General features: G+C 38.7%; 1 protein-coding gene across 1 annotated transcript in view; it reads left to right on the top strand.

The window, feature by feature from the left end:
* Positions 1-241: 241 nt before the first annotated feature.
* MYO5A (myosin VA) overlaps positions 242-20,890 on the top strand; it is a 183,129-nt gene continuing 162,480 nt past the window's right edge. Inside the window, exon 1 of the mRNA XM_090270613.1 lies at positions 242-297. Coding sequence (XP_090126739.1) covers positions 271-297 — 27 coding nt within the window. The 5' untranslated portion in view covers positions 242-270. The remainder of the gene's footprint in view (positions 298-20,890) is intronic.

Genomic DNA, 20,890 nt, shown 5'->3' with positions numbered 1-20,890 from the left:
GCATCACCGACAGCCGAGGGGGCTGCGGCGGCGACTCTGAGGACCCCGGGCACGCGGAGCGCTCGAAGCTGCTCCGGGTGAGACCGAGAGCGATGGCGAGGCTCGCGCGGACCGCCTGCGCCTGAGGTGCCACGCCCCGCCCGGCAGCGCCGGGCCCGACCCTGCCTTGCTCCAGGCGGCAGCGTGGGCGCTTCCTAGTTGGCGCGGGCTGCCGCCCAGGCGAGGTGGGGCCTCTGCACAGGCAGGGGGCATCGACACCGCGGGCTCGCCATGGCTGCGTCCGAGCTCTACACAAAGGTAGGGCGCCTGGCGGTGGTGGGGAGGGGACCCCCCGCAGGCCGTAGCGCCCGCTGTCAGCCTGGGGTGGGCAGAAGCTGGGGCGCCACCCCCTTCTCCGAGCATTTCCAAACCCCGGCCCTGCCCGCCTGTCGTCCACAGAGGCGCCTTCCTCTTTCGGGCAGTGATGATGATGAAGGCGGCGGAGGGAGGCCGGCCTCCGGGGCTATCTCTGGCCCCTGAGTCGCTGCTTGGGCTGGTAGTAGAGCGTGTTTTGGAAAAGGGGGATTTAGTGGGGCGGGCCTGGGTCAGGACTGCGCAGCCCTCGGGTTCGCTTTGGGGAAACATTCTGGCTGGGGGAAGATGCTTGTCTGGTCGATCAGATGGTCCCTCCCTTGGGGACATGCGCTTAAAATAACGTCTGGTGTTGGTATGCGGTGCCACTTCTACCGCCAGCCAGCCCTTCTGTGAGATTATTTAGAATCCTGCAAACTGTCGCCAATTTTCACCTGTAGTTGCCGGGTTTCAGATCGCTGACCTGGGGGTGGTGAGCTCCTGGGGGGATGCAGCTGGATAAGTGAACACTGATTCATGGGTAAGGATGGTCCTTACTCAGCTGTCGCTGGGAGTTTGCAACCTTCCTGTAATCCCTCGGAGCCTTGTTAGGCTCCATGTCTTCACCATCCACTGGGGCGAACCTTTTCTTCGGGGTTTAATTTAAGGGAAGTGGCATCCTTTTCTTTGTAATACTGACACCAGCATTCTCTGGGTCCGGTGATCAAAAGTGGCATGTTTGGAGAACTGTCCCTTTGAAGACTGTTCTGAAAATTTGTCTTGGGCAGTGTGTGGTGTCCTTTGTGAGTATGTGTAATCATGGTATTTTACACTGTAACTCATATGTGTAGGTAAGTGTTTTTTGTCAGCTATTAATTACCTCTAATTATCATGAACAGAATGGCCTTAACTTTTCAAGTTTGCATTTGCAGCAGAATCTCCATTTAGGATTCTAGAATCATTGCTTCCAAATATGACTCAAGTAAGCTCAGGGCCCAAGTTACGGCATGTTATGGAGAAAAGAGGTCTGGACCCAACATCAGGCAAACTAGATTCTAGCCCCAGGCCTTTTCACTTACTGTGTGACCTTGGGCAAGTCCTTACCTCTTCAGTAAATGGAGTTAATTATATCTGCCCTGCATCTCTTACAAGGCTGTTGTGAGGATTAAACTTAAAAATAAATAGCAAAGCTTTTTGTAACCTGCGAATTTCTCTACAAATATGAGTTATGTGATTAATTTCTTCAACTATGAGATGAGGAGTTTTCTTGGAACATTCTCTGGGTCTCTTTTCTTTCCAGTCCCAGCTTTAAAGACTGAACAATTGAAACTTTTCTCTTAACCTAGTAATTTCTTTAGGCATTGTGGATCTCTAATGTATAAATGAATGCAATTGGAAACTGATTCAAAGTCTCTTTATTAACACTTATATAGTGCCTACTGTGTGCCAGGTACTGTACTAAGTGCTTTACAAATTAACTCATTTAATTCTTACAGTGAATGTATGAAGTGGCTACTAAGATATATCGATTTGAGTCATTTTCACATGAAGGGATCTGTAAACATTCCTTACTTTGCATAGTCCCCCACCCCCTTCACTGTGGTGAGGAGTCCATCCTCCAGCCACCTAAGTGTAGGCTGGTTAACTAGAGACAGACTGGATAATAAATAGCTCTTGGATTTCGGATCTGCTTTTACCCACCAAGATAATTTGCAGGAGGAAAAAGATATTGTGATTTTTCAATTGTAAGGTTTTGAGATTCAGCCATAGCTTCATCACCTTCTAGTCATTATAAAGAGACTGGTTTAGACATCAAGACTGAAGTTGAATTTAAGCTAGCTGTCCTCTCCTAAATACACTTATGCTTAGAGTAATCTAGTCACTTGGCTGTTGTTGGCTAATTCTTTGTGTGAATAGACTTTAGCTTAATCGTGGGCAAAAGTATTTATTGAGCACCTCCTGGGTGCCAGATAACTCTGCTTAATGTTGAGAGAGGTTCTAACAATGAACAATGAACAATAAACACAATGAACAAGACCCAGTCCTTTCCCTCAAAGGGCTCACAGTCTGCTTCTTATATTGTTGACCTGTTTTGAATCTCCAAAGGCGTAAATAACCCGCTGTAACTCAACAGAAGGCAGATAGCTGCTAGGGTATTAGCAGAAGTTGGGGAATGGGTTGGGACATGGGGAATGCTGGAATGATTCTAGAAATAAAAGCTTAAGTGTAGTGGTAGTGATTATTAGAGGAAGAGGGAGATCATTAGAAGTAGTATCAATGGATAACCACAAGGATTTTTCCTTTGCAGAGGATTATAGGAAAGGAAGTTCTGGGGTAGATAACTAGGAAAGATGTATTAGTGACATGCCATAATTATGGTATACAACATAGTAGTTAAATCTGAAAAGTGCCCTTTTAAAAAAATGTCACTCGGCGCATAAAGAAAAATTTTGATGTGTGATAGAGGTCAGCTTTTATTATGGTGAAAGGCAAGAGACCATTCTGTTTATTCTATTTAGCTAAAATGATAGTGGTCTTGTGATAGCAATTTAATAGGGTTTCCATTTTGTAAATTTTTCCAGCAGTATAAACATTTTAAGGACAGTAGCTAAGCTCCTAGGATATAACATTTCTAACTAACATTTTGCTTATAACATTTTCATTGGTATTAAAAATTGCAGATTTATTGAGCTATAATTCACATACCATACAATTGACCAATTCAGTGGTTTTTAGAATATTCATAGAGTTGTGTTTCAATTTGTCTTTAGATCTGCCTCGCTTTCCAAAAGAATTGAAGGTGCCTGTGATGTGTCATTGCTTCTGATTTTGAAAATATTTGCTAGTCTTGACTTGTCAGTGGATCTGAATCATAACATCACCCATAGATGCTTTCAGCAACTTCTAAAGATTTAGCATTTATGGGGCAGAGTTTATTAATTAGACCTAGACAGATTACTAGCAGCAATAAAATGATGTACTAGTCCTCCTTACTTGAAGTTCTGAGACACCATGGATAGCACCATAAATGCTGTGGAATGGCTGAGATTACCTGAAGTGTTTTCATTAGGCGTCTCCATGGTGGGTCAGGCTGCTGAGTTTTGTAACAGTACAAAACGGATTTAAAACCCTCACTCCAGAGCCATATAAACTTTCCTAGGTGCAACAGCTGTTTAAGCCCATAGATTGTACATCTGTAGCATTCCTTTCCTGCCATATTCCCTCATTTCCACTGAAGCTGCATGGTCAAGATTTTTTTCTGGGATATTTTCAGTTTTATATTCTATGCCGTTGTTCCTTTAAACTATCAACCCTGGAAATTCTGATACTTTGGTGTCAAAACTAGATTTCTCAGGCAGCTTCCAAAATGTTAAAGCAGGGCAGCAGTCTCGTCTCTCATCATTTCCTCAAGTCTCCTTTCGTGCCCGTTCCATCTGGGTTTCCTCCTGATGTTCAAGGCCTGTTAACAGCACTACAGTTCTCCTCATCCGTCAGGTTGTAAACCTCAACAGCCTTTCCCTTGTCTCTTTACATTCTACATCTTTACCAATTCCAATTTTACTTGACATCCAGCTGATAGTTCTGCCTCAATGACCTGTACACATCTCCATCTTATTATAGTTATTTGTGTGTCTGTCTGACACTCCCACAATAATCCCCTGAGACACCGATGAGAGTTTTGTCCACCCTCCTATAGAGCCTGACTTATTGTCTCACACATAGTAGGTGCTGATTAAATATTTATTGGATGAGTGAAAGAATACTTGGAAGAAAGATAGAATGCAAATAAGGGTTTGGGATGACTAGTCCACTAGTAGGGATGAAGCAGGGTATAAAGAAGTAGTTAAACACGTCAGCACATTTTCAGGCACATCAAACAGGCTGAGTAGTAATAGAGGAGAGCTGGGACCCAGGGAGACCAAGGATACTGTTGCAAGAATCAGAACTTGAAGTGATAAAGGCCTGGTAGACCGAGACTGGGCAGAAGGTGTGGGAAAGAAGGGGACACATCTGAGAGAGAGGTCTCTGGTGGATTAGGTAGAGGATGGGATGGAGAGGAAATAGCATAAATTAATGCTAGTAGCTCTGGCTTTGGAAACTGGAACTTTATTCTTCTTACGTCATGATTTTTTGCTAATTCTGAAGAACTTGTAAGCTACTCAAATACTTCTTTAGACTGCTTGAGCAAAGCAGAATGCTCATGATTTTCTCCTGAAATGTTACTGTCTCTTGAAGTGTGAAAGTTCATTGTATTGCCCAGTGGCTAAAAGATTATGATAGAGGTTCTAATTTAATGAGAATCATTACTGTCAGATAAACAGTTTAAATCTCCAAGGTTGACAAATATATTCTGTCATGTAACCACCACCACAAATAAGGTATAGAACATTTTTATCAACCTCAAAAATTCCCTTGTGCTTGGTTTCTTCTCTTCTCCAGCTTATTTAGAGAGTTTATTGGAGTTGTTTGCCCACCGGAGCAGAGAGAAGAGTTGTTTGTTTTTAAAAATATATATTATGATTCCACTTTAGCCCAATCAACAGAGATACTTAGTACAGAGGCCTGACCTTGGGGATCACTCCTGTAGAGTTTCATTGACAATGAGAGGTGGGAATAGATGGAAAAGGAGGTTGGGTGGTTGATTTAAAATCTTTCCTTGGCACACTTATCCCTTTACCTTTCTTTTATTTATTTTTTAAAGATTTTATTTATTCATTCTTAGAGAGAGGGGAAGGGAGGGAGAAAGAGAGGGAGAGAAACATCAATGTGTGGTTGCTTCTTGCGCACCACCAACTGGGGACCCAGCCTGCAACCCAGGCATGTGCCCTGACTGGGAATCAAACCAGCGACCCTTTGGTTCACAGGCAGTGAGCCACACCAGCCAGGGAACCCCTTTATCTTTTCTTAATGGTGTCTGCATTTGATGCCTTGTGTCCTTATGTCCTTAGTGTGCTAAATGTCCTTTGGTCAATTTTACCTTTTAATGGTTCTCATCCCCCATCTGCCTTGGTTGTGATGTCAATCTGGGTTTGTGCTGATACAGATTTCCGAACTTTGCAGAAACTTGTCACTGGCTTCTTCCTGCTGCCTGCATTCTGCATTTCTCTGCTAAACCTTCTTTTTTAAAAAAGTAACTTATTAATTTATTTATTTTTAGAGAGAGGGGAAAGGAGAAAGAGAGGGAGAGAAACATCGTTGTGTGGTTGCCTCTCACTTGTGCCCCCAACTGGGGACTTGACGTGCAACCTACTCATGTGCCCTGACTGGGAATTGAACTAGCGACACTTGTTTTGCAGTCCGACACTCAATCCACTGAGCCACAGCAGCCAGGGCTCTGCTAAACCTTCTTGAGTTGGAAGGCTCTCTAACCAGCAGCGGAGGCTTGTTGCTAGTTGTAGAATTTAGGGGTGATGTAGTTATGTTTTGATTTCAAAATAATGACTCTAAATTTGATTGAAATCAAAATGTGTTATCCCCTGCTGAATATTCATAGACACCATCCATCTACCTCCTTTGGCCTATGCACTGCTCTGGCCAAAAAATATGAGCCAAATGCTAGACTGGAGGGAGATTTGACACACAAAAAAGACAAGTTTTGTCTATCTGTTGTCACTCATACAAAAACATGCATTGTCCTGGCTAGGAATTCTGTCTGTGTGGTGGGGGATTTCTACTTTTTGATAAGTATACCCTGAAACTAGAGAATTTTCAGGAGAAACAAAATGATCAGGGCATTGAAGAGGCTAGACAGATTAAAAGGGTAGAACTCTTTGATTTAGAAGAGAAGGTGAGCTGGGAATATGGTAAAGTATTTAACACCAAGAATACAAGTTTCTAACATAAATCTCAGTTCAGTAGGGATAGTTAGGTCTTGAAATAAGTAAATATGTCATTTAAAATTAATTTCTACCTTAAACATTAAGTTTGCATTTATGAAATTTATTAACTCTTGTTATAATATCAGTTAAGATGTAGTACATACAAGGGGGGAGGCAGAAAACACTGAAATTATCTTCTGGAGGGCAGGCCCCTTGTCGTACAGGCTCTTCCCGCTAGGTGAGTGTTCTAGGAACCCATCTGTATCAGTGCACCAGCTGACATTGAGAGAAGCTGCATTTGGCTTCAGGGAATTTTTTTTGAACTCTTTCAACATGTTTTCCCATATTGTGATGGGTGATTTACAAGTGCACCTGCCACACAGCACTGAGGGTTCAGCAGTTTTTGGCCAAAACCGGCATGACCCTTGTGCCTTACCTTCTCTGTTCTCCCCATCTTGTACAGAATAACTGTTTTTTGTTTGTTTCCCTGGATGAAAAAAATCATCCAAAGGAAATGTTTTGCTGTTATGGAAGAGGTGAAACAAAAAATGACAGACGCACTAAAAGGCATCAGAATTGATGTGTTCAAAAACTGTTAGGAACAGTGGAAAAACCATCTTGATAGGTGTATTGCATCAAATGGAGAGTACTTTGCAGGTGACTCAAGTTTAATCGTATATGAATAAATACACAATTTTTTATAAATAAATTCCAGTTTTGGGCGGTCCTCCCTTGTAAAGGAAATGAATAATTCAGAGATGATAGTTATGACAAACCAACTTACCTAACTTCTCTTTGACAGTGTTAAACAGCTCATGAGCTGGAGATGTTATACTTGGAAATAATAGAAACCCAATTCAAAGCCAAAAAGTATCTTATTTGCTTATATGACCTGAAAATGTAGGCACGGCTGGATGTAAGGCTCAGAAGTGGTGTCTGGGGCTCTCTCCCTGGCTCTCATGTCCAACTGTGCTGTCTGACATTGGTTTTATCATCAGGACAGCTGTTTTCAGGATAAAAAAGATGGTCAGTGGCAATTGCAAACCACATGATCTTCTAGCTCTGGACCTGGTAGGTGAGTCTGGTTGCCTTTGCTTGGGGTCACATGCCCACTCCTTTCACTGCTTCATGTAGGCCTGAGGGGTGGAATACCATGAGGCCAGGGGGAAGACAGGGCATCATGACTGATAGTCCCGCTCAGACCTGGGCGGGTGGCTAAAAGGCCCTCCCCATCAGAAGGAATAGTGCTGGTAGAACAAAACAGCTATCCTTTATTGAAGGCCACTGTGAATAAATCACCAAAAATGACAGTGATTGAATTCTGGCCCTCCTTTTCTGACCTTTGAGCAGAGAATATTTGGATGGTTTTGCATATACAAGAGAATATTGGATATCTTTCCCTTAGAAAATTATTTTGAATTAAAAAAAAAAAAAAGCCATGGAGAATCCATACAAGCAAATGTTATTAAAAGCATATCAGACATTGAAGATTTGAAAAGTATCTTGCATTCGGTCGCCTTTCTTTCACATCTTTTTCAGCCTGTTTCCTCGGCATTTTATTTCCCCTGATTTTCTTCACACCCTTTCTTGCATACATTATTCTCTTTCTCCATTTTCACCATAAATTGCAAAATTTCTTATTACTTCTTTTTGACTGTCCATATTGTCATTTGAATTCATCTTCAGTGTAATATCTTTTTCTCTCTCTTACCTTCCACCCTGTCATCTACTTCTTGATTCCCTTACTACTTTATTTCATCCAGTCACACCTAATGCTCTGTTGTACTTTGTTACTGACTAACTTAGATCAGTGAGGGTACTTCATTTCCTCAACTCCATGTCCTTTTGCTTCATTACCACTCCCTAAATCTGACATCACAATAGGAAGTAATTTTGCACGAGTTTGCATAAATCATTTTTTCTCTGTATGTGTATGTGTTTTAAACAATTAAACACTCATGTTAGACTAGTTTTTAGACTAGTTAGTAGAATAGATGAGTTAGAACTTAGTCATCTTACCATGTGATCTCTAAAACATTTTGTAGCACAACTTAAAATACTTTTATATAGGATTGATTTCTATATGTATGCTCAAGCTTTCTGCTAGTTGGGAGCATCATGCTCAGATTGGGAGCAGAACTCCTGGAGATGTTGTCCATGAAATCAGGAAATGTGTATCTTAATAATAAAGAATTTGGGTCAAAACCTGGATTAAATTTTCATTAACCCAATTTATGTATTTCTAAAAATCTTATTTTAGAAATGAAGAGTTAAATCCACTAGAGCTAATATTGTATTTTAACCCACTCTTCCTGTTTATACACATTTTTTTCATCCTAGACCAAGATTTCTCAACCTCTGCACTATTAACATAATAGCCTAAATAATTCACCAAGTGCTTGTGCTGTGCATTGTAGGGTTTACCCAAATCCCTAACCTTTCTCTGCTAGATCCAGTAGCATCCCCCACTCCCAGTTGTGACACCAATTCATGTTATCTACAGATACTTCAAAATGTCCCCTGGGTGGACCAAAGACCCCTCCCTCTACTCCCTCCTCCCACCTTGGGAACTTCTGCTTTAGACCTTGTAAGACTAAGATAAGGTTAAGAAAAAGTGGGAAAGAGTTAAAAACAGAAAGATTGATTAAAAATGATAAAAATAATAATTGACTTTCAGTAACATTTCCTGCTTTGAGAACTGATATATTGTAAACAGTTTGAAACATGTAAAAGAAGAAAATTAAAAATAAACTAATTATTCCACCCAGAGATAATTATTGTCAACATTGATTTACTTCCTTAAGTCTTTTATCTATATTTATAATGGTCATTTTTATAATTTTTTAAACTTAACATGTATTATAGGAATTTTTATATTATTAAATAGTCATTGATAATATTTTTAATGGCTGCATGATATTCTATCATTTGGATATATCATAATTTATTTACTGCGGGGCATTTTCACTATTATAAGAAATGTACTATGACAAGCATCTTTGTACATAAATCTTTGCTTGAATTAGTCACTCTTAATCAATTTTAGATTCCAAGTCTCCCTAGCAAGGTTTGGCGTTTACAATTATGCAGTGTAGGGTGTTCACATTTATTTCATTTTAAAAATAGCACTTTTTATATACATTGCTTCAGGGCTAGGATGACCAGATGTCCCATTTCTGTGAGATGCTTTCTGCCATTCAGTATCTTTACTCTGTTTTGAGAAATTCTCTTAGAATAGAAATATATAAATTTATTTCAAAATTTAACCTTTTGGAAATCAAAAATAATTGAATTAGAGAGAATTTTAAAAAGAGGGAAAAAAACCATTTAGCTACTCCCTTAAAAGTCTAAACAATGTAATTTTAACTTAAAAAGTACAGGTAACCCCCATATAACATGACTGTTAGGTTCCTAACAAATGCTGTGTTATGTGAATCCATGTTATACGAAACAAAGAACCAGTACAAAAAGGGGAGTTAGTTTCCAAAAATTAAAAAAAAATACTATTATATTTTTATAATTAAGAGAAATAGCTTTATTAAAGCAATTTTCATCAAAAGTATTACATATTAATATGAATTAAGTAATGTTTTCTTTGTCATCACTACTAAGCTCCATTAACCAAATGCGTTTTCTTTTTGACAAGATATCCTCATCCTCTGAACTTTCTTCAGCATTATCTTGATTTCTATGCTCCACTTTTGCAAAAAATCTGTTATTTTAGATTGCTTTTAGCTGAGAGATCTTCATAAATTTTGTTATACAGTGCTAAGTGCTCTCTTCAACATTGTGCTCCTTTCAGTGCAAGGATCTTTATTTAAGAAATGTGACTCTTAACTGTTCGGCTAAGTCTAGGCCTTTCTTTATGGTTTTTAGAGTAAACTGATACAATGTACACGCTCGAATGAAAAATTTTAAATGAGTTATCTTTTGCTCTTAAAAGCTTTTTTCACATTCAGTATTGTACGGGAATTTCCCCAATTCTCTAACCATTTTAGAGCGAAATCATGTTCTAAAAGTATCCTGTTATACAGGGGATACCTGTACCTGAAAAATACTATATTATTTCATTGCAGAAGACATGTCCTCCTAATTAGAATAAATTACCATTTGTATGGAGTGGTCAGGATGAGTTTGCTTTCTGTGGGCAGTTAAGAACCCAAAAGACCTTTAGCATCAATAACTGTTTTAAAACTACTAGAATGGAGCCAAATATATAGCCAGGGCTGAAGATAGCACCCTAGAAAGGAATCTTTATAGTTCTTAGAGGAGTTTTGGGATCTACAAGGCCTGCAGTACATTGCTGTGTACAGTAGCCCTCCTTCTGGACTGGTAGCCACAAATGTGGTAGAAGGTCGAGCATGTGGGTACTTAGATATTGAAGGCACAGGATGCTGACTTTGAAGCCTTTGGAGTTTCTTTGTTTCTCTTCCTCTACTAAAACCTTGATTTTTACCTTATTTAGTTGTCATTTATTTTCTACTAAAAAACTGTAGCTTGCATATGCACGACTCAATGACAGTATCATGATCAAATAATAAGGTTAAAATTTACTGAAGCCTTCCTGTGAACCAGATTCTATTCTGAGAGCTTTGTTACAACTGTTTCCTTCCTTGGTTCCATGCCTCCCAGTGCCTGATAGAGAGGCAGTGCTTCCTAGCAGTCAGGGACATAGACTCTATACACTTTGAGTTTGAATTCTGGTTTGAATCCTGGATTTACTGTTCACTTCCTGTGTGACCTTGACCAAACTACTTAACCTCTCTGTGCTTCAGTTTTCTCAATTTTATAACGAGGATAACAATACCTACAATATGTGGTTTTAATGATGATTAATTTATTTGATTATATAAAAATGCTTAGAATAGTGACCAATATGTAGTATGCACTTATATTAGCTGTTATTATTATTGCTTTTGGGGTCAGAACTATCATTTTCCTTTCTCTTGGGCTGCTTTGTCTTCATAAGCTCACCTACCTCCTATTGCCCCTTAGATACTGGTGTTCCTAGGCTCTGTCCTTGATCCACATTCCTTCCCACTGTGGCCTGATCTGCTCCTGAAGACTCAAGTACCACCCTGTGCCAATGACTTCCAAATCTCTGTTTCTAAACTGCAAGCCTAGATCCTTACAAACAACTGCCTTATGGACACCGTTACAAGCACCTCGAACCTAACCCACTCAAAGTTGAACTTACCTCGCCCGTCACTCTTCATGCCACTCTACCCTACTTAATCTCTCTTCTCTCTCTTAGTTTCCTCGTTTATTGGATGGGATATTAATAGTACCTAATTCATAGGGTTGTTATAAAGATTAAATGAGATAGCTCATGCAAAGGACTTAGAATAAAGCCTGGTACCTATTAAGAAATGTTAGTCACTATAATTGTTGTTATTTGTATTCCTTATCTTGTGAAATGCATCAACATCCATTCATTCACCAAAACCAAAAACTTAGAAATCATCTTACATATTCCCCAACCCAAACAAATCAGTTAGCATTTCCTGATAAAATTCTTATTCTACCTGGGCCCTTAATGTTTCTTTCCTGGATTCCAAAGCAGCTTCCTAAACAATTTTTGGTCTTGCCTCCTGTAATCTATTTTTCGTTCTGCTACCAGAGTGATCTTCCTTATGTAATGCTCCTTACTGTCAGGCTTGAAATTCCTCAGTGATTCCCCATAGGATTGTGTCTTGAGAATAAATCTGTTTGTGTAGTGCTTTCCAAACTTTGATGTCCATTTGTATCACCTAAGAATCTTGTTAAAATGGAGATTCTGATGTAGGTCTATCATGGGGCCTAACACTGCATTTCTAGCAACTCCCTCACTGTCAGTGCTGCCAAATTGAGAACCGCTCCTTGAATAGCGAGGCTGTAATGCACAGGGCTCTTCCTGACCTGCCTTCACCCTGAGCCTGCCTGATCCCTTGGCATGCAGGTCTTTACTTTAAAGTCAAGAGCTCTCCAGATTGCCTTCTCCCCGCTTTGCAGCACTCCTCTTGCCTGATTTTCTCTGCTGTGTTCATGAATGAGTTCTTCCAGACCCCAGTCTGGCTAAGATGCTGCATTGTGTGGTCACATAGAACACTGTTTACCTTCATTCTGATACCACACTGCATTGTAGCCATCTATTTCCCCAGCGCTTCTCTGAGTCCCTTAAAGACAGGGGAAATATCTCATTTGTTTTGTTTTGTTTTAATAACAACTGTATTAAACTATAATTCACATACCATACATTCACTTCAAGTATATAATTGAATGGTTCTCATCTGTTTTTTGACCCAACATCTAGATCAGGGTTTGGTAAGTAGTAAATAACAAGTCCACGATGGAATGAATTAATTAATTAAATGACATTACAGTACCATTGTAAAGTTTTCTCCAAATCTTCCTCTCCATGTCTGTATTTTTAGGAGTTTAACATGTCAACATTCAAATCACTTTATTTATTCATCAATAACTCTTTATGAGCTTCCTCCTCCCACCCCTGTTGTTGGCACTAGGGATGGGAACCACTTTATTCTTCTCTTGGTCAGTTTTAATGCATCATTATAGTTAACTTTCCTCAGTTCTCTAGCACTTCCAGTTCTCCTTTTCAACCCATACTGTAATGAGTAGTACTGACCCAAAGCACAGATCCTAACATACTGCTCCTCAGCTCAAAACCCCTGACTGGCACCTGGCTCTGTCCTCCTCCTGCCCTAATTATCTACAACATGCCATTCTGTAGCATGACATTCAAGATTGTGATAGTCTTCTAACCCTATTCACTCAGCTTGATCTCAGACTTACTGCATGTAGCAATCACCTGGAATGCTTTTTAAAATGTAGATTCCTTGGCTTGCCTCCAGAGACTCTGAGTCAGCAGGTTTGGAACCCCAGGAATCGGCATTTTTAACCAACACCATAAGGGATTCTGATGCAGGTGATCTGTGGAACTCCATTCGGTGACATTGAACCAGCCTTGCTGCTTAGGCCTGTGTTCTAGCTTTGCTTGACTTTCTTCACCATACTTCCCTCTTGCCAGAATCCCCCACCTACTAAATGCTCAATAAAAATTAGTTGAATCGAGCTGTTTGTTGAGTGGTGGTGCTAAATCTTTTTAACATTGTAAGATGATATTACTGTAGTCATATTGTCAGTCAGTCTTTTTTTTTCCCCTATCTTTAGTGTTTCACTTTTAATAGAATTTATGAGAAGACCTGAAACATGGTAGTGACCCAGTAAATCTTTCTGCTATTTTTAAAGGCAACTGAAAAAAACTGCATCCCTTCTATTAAAAGTTAATTGAGAGTTTTCTATGGTGAAAGATGTTCCATTACCTTTGCTAATAATAGGTGTGAAATAGTATAAGAAATGACTTGCAAAATTACTTTGGGAGTTATTTTTCTTTAAAAAATGTTTTTAACTATAAAATAATAAATAGTGCAGAACTTTGGAAAATTTAGCAAAGCAAAAGAAAAAGTTGCATGTAATCCATTGCCCTCAGATACTCTTAATTTTTTGATATATATCCTTCTAGTCTCTCTTCTATGTATATATTCTCTAGCAATATAGGATTTTTTGTGCATACTATATTGTAGCAAGATTTCTGTCTCTAAGTAGTATACTGTGAACATTTTCTCATGCCAATACATACTCTTCTATACTATGTTTTTTAATGGCTTCAAATTATTATATTGCATGAATCAGTCAGGTCACTCAACCAGTCCCCTATGATAAGTATTTCTAATTTTTTGACAGTTTACACTTAAACTAAAGAGAACCAGAAGTGTTTGTGTGTTCCTTTAAAAATAAATTAATTGTAGTTGTTAATGAATTTGATTATAATTATATCACATTTTTCTACATAACGATATTGGTACAAAAAGTTGGTTATTATCATATCAACGTTAAGAAGATTAATCTAGTTAAAGTTTAGAGGGAATAAAACAAACACAGGAATATCAGAGCACTCAGGAATAAATCCTTAAATATACCTACAGTTTTGGGATCTCAAAAAGTGTCAATCACAACAGCCCACTAGAAAGGAATTCTCCAGACTATAGAGGTAGATAGATCAAGATTATTAATCAATGGGCCAGGTGAATCATGGTGTAGCTTAGCCCCAACTTTAGAGGACAATGGTTCTCTTTCTCCTCTAGTATTTTGGAAGCCATATGGTAAGATGAATGGCTTTGTAATCTACACATTAATGTATCTGTCTTTTCTTTTTAGGTGAAGAGACTATACCTGACTAATAAAAGCCTCTAGGGATCGGTCAAGCCCTTGCAACCATATATAATGGCAGGATAACTTGGTTGCTCAGAAACTGTTGGCTTTAGAAATGAAAAGGTTGATTTAGGCCAGCGATTTTGAACCTTTATCATCTTATGGCATATATAAGCTAATTACTAAAATTCTGTGGCACACTGAAAAATATATTTTTTTGCTGTTGGCCAAAAACATAGGTATAATTTTGGTTTGTTCACACTGGACTGTTGTTGTTGTGTTGGGTATTGTGATTTTTTAAAAATTTGATAGTCTAAGGGAAAAGAGCTCAGTGCTCCTGACTAAATAGTCAGGTATTGCAAGTTTTAAAATTCTTTTTTGTTAAATTATATTTTATTCTTTATACTATTACAGTTGTCCCCACATTTTCCCCCTTTGCCCACCTCTACCCAGACCCCCTCCACCAGGCTCACCAGTATGCCTGCCATGGCACATAGGTTGAAAATTGCTGTTTTAGTCTAAAGGGGGAACAGTACAACAGAGACAGTTTTTTTCAAGAAAAAAACACATTTACTAAATCATGTGAAGTAATGTGGGAAGTAGTCTTTGAGACATAAGACATCTTGAAAGCTCTGAAAAGGAGTCTTTTCATTAATGTGTTTCAAAGAAGCCTGCCTCCCAACCTCCTGGTTTACAAATACTGTAATTAAATGTTTCTTATAACAAGCTGCAAACTGAAATATGTCTGGGAAACTGTCCAGGGGTCATTAGAGGCCCGGTTCTTCAGAATATGCCCGATTCCCTTGGGTCAGAGGTGGCACGTTCTTGAGTCCAAGAGTGCTTTTAGTTCATGTCAGGAGCAGTGCCTTAGTCTCAGGGAAGTTAGAAGAACCTGTTGACCATGTGAAGTTGCTTCCTCAGTCACTGCCCATGGAGTCATCGAGGTTCAGTTTATCTTTTGGAGCTGGGGCCTCCACTATGGTGTGGTTAACAAGGACCTGAACAAAACATGTAGAGTGTGACTTAACTGGTTAGAGTAAGGATTGGGATGTCTTATCTAATAAGTTCATAAGAAATCTAAGTGATGGGGACATTCAGAAGAAAGTTGGTACAAATTTAACAAATTTGCAAGACTCAGTTGTGATCTGTGGTATTCTCTATAGTAAACCTAACGGAAGTATTTTTGTTTTTAAGGTTAAACGTCTCCTGTGTTTTTATTTGCCTTTCTTATCCATTGGTTGTTTTTTCAGGATTTTCTAAGGTAACTATCATAGACTATGTTGAAATTTAATAAACCTGAATGAGTGGAGACCAAGATAATTATTTTAAAATATATATGGGTAATATAGATGGAGTAGAACTGCTATACTGATTTCAGCTTGAAAATTGCTTTTGTTGGGTAGCAGTTATGGTTCTGTAAGTCTGAAATTAATAGATTGAGTTTACTGAGAATGTGCTCAATATATAGACAGTCTTAGCCAGAGCACTGAGACTGTTTCTGTGCATGCTTTTCACTTCATTCAACTTAATTCCTTAAGTAGGCAGTTGTCCTTTGGTTTTCATTCTTCACTGCCTTAGCGCAGTGCCATCAGATGCAGCTAGAGCTTAAAGAAGGCTCATGTTAATTAATTCCAGTGAAACACAAACTGCCTCATAATTAATGGAATAGCAGTCTCATTTAAAGACCTTAGACCTTTGTTTCCTACTCTTTTATTTTTCAAGGACTAGAGAAGAAGAATGACACAGATTGTTCACTTGAGACCGTTTTAAGCTATTGATCCATTTTACAGTCATCATCAGATGGTTCTGATTTCAACAGGAATCATTCAGGCTGTGTAGTGACTTTTTCTTACTTTCTTTTGAGGTTCTCTGCCTTTTGTGACGGTTTTAAAGAGAGCAGTCATGAACTTTGACTTTGTCAGAATCTAAAGATGGCCATCTATTTAATGATTTGTTTATAGCTGGCATATTTTAGTGTACATACAGTTGGCCCAGCAAGCAAACATTTTGTGTGTACAAGTAGGGTGGCAAACACTAAGACAGGTTGCCTGCTGGGTTATTGGAGGGAAGAAGAGGCTATGTATGTTCCCATCACTGTTTTATTCAGCTATCTACACTATCAGCTGATCTTGCTATTATGAGGTTCATTTTTATTTTGTCTGCCAAATAGTTAAGGAAAAAGAAACTATTGGACAGAGATAGCCAGAGTTATGGAAAAACAGGATGAGAAATAAGTAGGAAGATACTTTCCCATGTGTGATTATCTCATTTTTCCAACCCAACTTTCTTATGGTAAGTAGAAGCTTCCATCTTGTGACCTAACCTTTAAGGACACTGCCTTCAAGCAAATTAGAAAGTTTAATCTACATCTTATTATAGATGAAAGGAGAATAAAAGGAAATTAACATATAACATATGGTTTGCAGTTTTTTGATAGAAAAAGGTATGGATTTCATTGTATTGAAAATATGCTCAGGATCTTATGCGTGTTCAGGAGTTAAATTTTTGAGAACATAGTAATAAAGATGTAAAGAAAAAGTAAAAGCTAAATAAGATAAAACAAGAAGGTAAAAAAAAAATGCTGAGGAAAGGTTGGTTTGAGATAGAGAGATTTGAGTATGATTACCAAATGTGTTACCATGTATGTGTGTGGCAAATAGGGTTATGTGATAGGAAGGGAAACAGCCCGATAACTCGGGGGACCAATGGCTTGTCTACCAATAATATTGGCCATTGTGCTGCAGAAATAGCAAACTCAGAGCAGATGAAACAGAAGGAATTAGAACAAATAGGACTAATATAGATGTACAGTTATATTTCTACCTTTACTGTTTGTACATGATCTTTGTGTTGTGATGTCTTTTTTTGTTGTTGTTGTTGGTAGTTTCTTCAGATAAGTTGTAATTTTTATCTAAGCTTTCTAAAATTAACTACAAAATCTGTTTGAATGACCTGACTCTAGGTTTTTGAAAGCTGTGGTTGAAACATCTTTGGCATTTGTGTGAGCCACATATATGATGAAAAGAAGGTAGAGATAAGACTATTTACAATATATAAACAAGATTTAAACTCTGAATCTGAATGATTATATAACAAATACATAGCCCTGGCTGCTGTGGCTCAGTGGATTGAGCGTCAGCCTGCAAGCCAAGTGTCGCTGGTTCGATTCCCAGTCAGGGTACATGACTAGGTTGCACGTCAGGTCCGCAGTTGGGGGTGCGCGAGTGAGAGGCAATCACACAGTGATGTTTCTCTCCCTTTCTCCTTTCCCTTCTCTCTAGAAATAAGTAAATAAACAAACAAACAAATTATTTAAAAAAATAACAAATACATAAAATGAATGGGAAAGGCTGAAAACAATTAAAGTAACAAACAATAATGTGATATGGTTTTTAGGCTGAGCTTTTTCCGTGCAACTATAGGCAAATTAGTGAAAATTATATATATATATATGTCCAGAAAGAGTCGAGCTATTGTTAATATAACAAGAATGATTATATGTGTGACATCAGTGTAACCTAGCAGCCCAGGAGAGTGGACTGGAATGTGCATGTGTAATAACGACAACTTCACTGTACTAGTCAGTGGGGGCTGTAGATGCCATTGAGTGAGCATGTGTACTGTGTTTCCATGGCATTCAAAATGACTGAGCGAACAGAGCAAATTTTGCGTTAAGGTTGAACATTCCTCTGCAGAATCTATTTGGATGATTCAGAAGGCTGCATTTTGGGCAACTAGTGATTGGCAGTTTCATCATGACAACGTGCTGGCTCATGTCTCACGTCTCGTGCAGAGTTTATTGGCGAAATGTCAAATCACTCAGGTGACTCAGCCCCACTACGCCCAGATTTGGCGCCCTGTGACTTCTGGCTTTTCCAAAAACTAAAATCACCTTTGAAAGGGAAGAGATTTCAGACTGTTAATGAGATTCAGGAAAATACGACTGCTTCTGATAGCGATTGGGAGAATTGTGTGATGTCCCAAGGTGCCTACTCTGAAGGGGACTGAGGCATCATTGTCCTGTGTACCTTGTATCTTGTACCTTTTTCAATAAGTGTTTCTATTTTCATATTAAATGGTTGGATACCTCTGGACAGACTATAAATGGCACTTAGCTCAGTACTTTGCACATCATAACATAGTCCATTAATGTTGACACTTAGCTGGTATTATTGGCTTGTCTATTTTATTTTATTTTATATGTATATATTTTTAAAATATTTATTTATTTTTAGAGAGTGGGGAAGGGAGAGAGAAAGAGAGAGAGAGAAAAACATCAATGTGTGGTTTCCTCTTGCACATCCCCAACTGGGGACCTGGCCCACAACCCAGACATGTGCCTTGACTGGGAATAAAACTGCTCACCCTTTGCTTCTCAGGCTGGCACTGAATTCACTGAGCCACACCAGCCAGGGCTAGACTGTTTTTTTTTTAAAGATTTTATTTATTTTTAGAGAAGGGGAGAAAGAGGGAGAGAGAAACATCGATGTGAGAGAGAAACACCAGTGTGAGAGAGAAACATCGATCGGTTGTCTCTTGCATGTGCTCCAGCTGGGGATGGAACTTAAATCCTAGGCATGTGCCATGACCAGGAATCAAACCTTTTATTTTGTTTGATGATGCCCAACCAACTGAGCCACACCGGTCAGGGCTTATCTTATTTATTTTTAAATGATTTGTAAAATTTTGTTTCCTTAAAGAAAAAAATTCATAGCCCTAGAGAGGTCTCTCCTTACCATGCTGTTAAAGCTTTTGGAAGATTTCAGGGCATGAGTTATGTACAGTAATACAATTTCCCCTCATTCTAGATAGAGTTTGGATAGAGATACTCTTTCAGTTATAATGTGTCTGCAACTCAGCATTGTCAGCACCACCTGACATAGCTGTAGCTTTCATCCCAGTTCCTTTATAATCTGTCTTCTTCATCAGCATGCTCAGTCTTTTTTTCTGCCGGAAGAGAAATTTATTCTAAACCAGGGTTCTTAAAGGTCCTGCACCTAGCTGTAATTAACTAGCATAACTAGCACTTGGTGAATAATATAGACACGTGTCATAAACTACTGATTGAATCTCAAAAGTCTGTCCCAACCCTGTTTCTCTTGCCAGTATAGAGGTTTGAAGACAAATACTTTTTGTAACTTTCATTGCAGTTAGAGCTAACTGGATGATTCATTTTGGGCTAATATGGTATCACCAGAAATCTTTTAGAGGGCCTTTGCAGGGGAAAAACAACTTGCTTTTCTGATAAAAGGAACAGAAGGAATAGAACAGTTTGGATGCATATCTCCTTATTTCTTCTATTTTTAAGTGTGGAATATAATGTATGGAATTGTGAAAGCAAAGTTGCAATTGGAGGCGACAAGCCCAAGAATGAAAAGTAACAAGCTAAGGAGGTAGAGCAGAAAGTTAGAATCTGGGTTCTTAATGGTATTATCGAGCTGCTAGAACAACCCTGCAATAATTTTATTTAGATTTCTCATTTTATACCTAATAGTGTAAGCTGCTTCATCAGACTTTTCTGTTTCTTGTAGATGAAAGCATTTCTAACTTAAACAAGATATAGCAGCTTTAATATAAATAAAGTTAATAAAATTTTTGAAGATTTGTATAGTTATTTATACACAAAATAAATACAGGTGACATAAGAATATGAAGGAATTCAAGAGGTGAAAAATAATTTAGATATGCTTTAGACATTGAAAAACATGATCGATCAATAATGTCTAATAATCCATTCCCAGTTGTAATTTCTAGATTCTCTGGCTACCTTCTGAGTCCTTTCCCACATTATTAATGGCTTTTTATTTTTATTTTATTTATTATTGAATTTACTGGGGTTACATTGGTTTACAAAATCATACCGATTTCAAGTGTACAACTCAATAAAACATAACATGCACAGTGCATCATGAGTGCATCACCCCAAGCAAAGTCTCCTTTTGTCTCCATTCTCTCCCCTGCCCAACCTTTGCCCACTTCCACCTACTCCCACCCTGCTTTCCCTCTGGCTGTCACCACACTGTTATCTGTGTCAGTGTGATATATACATGTTTTTTTTGCTTAATCCCTTCACCTTACGGCTTTTTAAAGTCTTGTTTTCCTCAGGCTTAGAAACCTGAACATGCCAGAGGCAGAGACTGAAGTTTCAATACGAGAAAAGCTGGATATGAGTGAAAGTGAGTAGGTGGAAGACATCAATTAAAAGATACCAGTCTTCCAGCCAGTGTTGTTCCTGAAGCTCGATGTTCTTGAATTTCAACGGGGCAAGAGGAGACCAGTGGCAAGCAGCAGCAGCCACACCAGCAGCCTTTGAGGCCTAGAAAAAGTTTTTGCAAGCATTAAAGGCCCTTTCCACCTTGAAGTTCACTCCCACCTGGTCTCTCAACTCTTATGTGAAGTTTATGGTGAAGCCATGCCAATCATTTGCTTAACTCAATCCTGTTAAATTTTAGATTATCTAATGGTGTTAAGGTGCTTGGTAAGTTTGTCCATTTTTTATGAAAATTTAAATTAGAAGTAGGCAAGGAAAG

Source organism: Furipterus horrens, unplaced genomic scaffold (genome assembly GCF_987537825.1).
Source record: "Furipterus horrens unplaced genomic scaffold, mFurHor1.1.pri manual_scaffold_3, whole genome shotgun sequence".
NCBI lineage: Eukaryota > Metazoa > Chordata > Mammalia > Chiroptera > Furipteridae > Furipterus > Furipterus horrens.
This window is presented reverse-complemented; position numbering and strand designations above follow the sequence as displayed.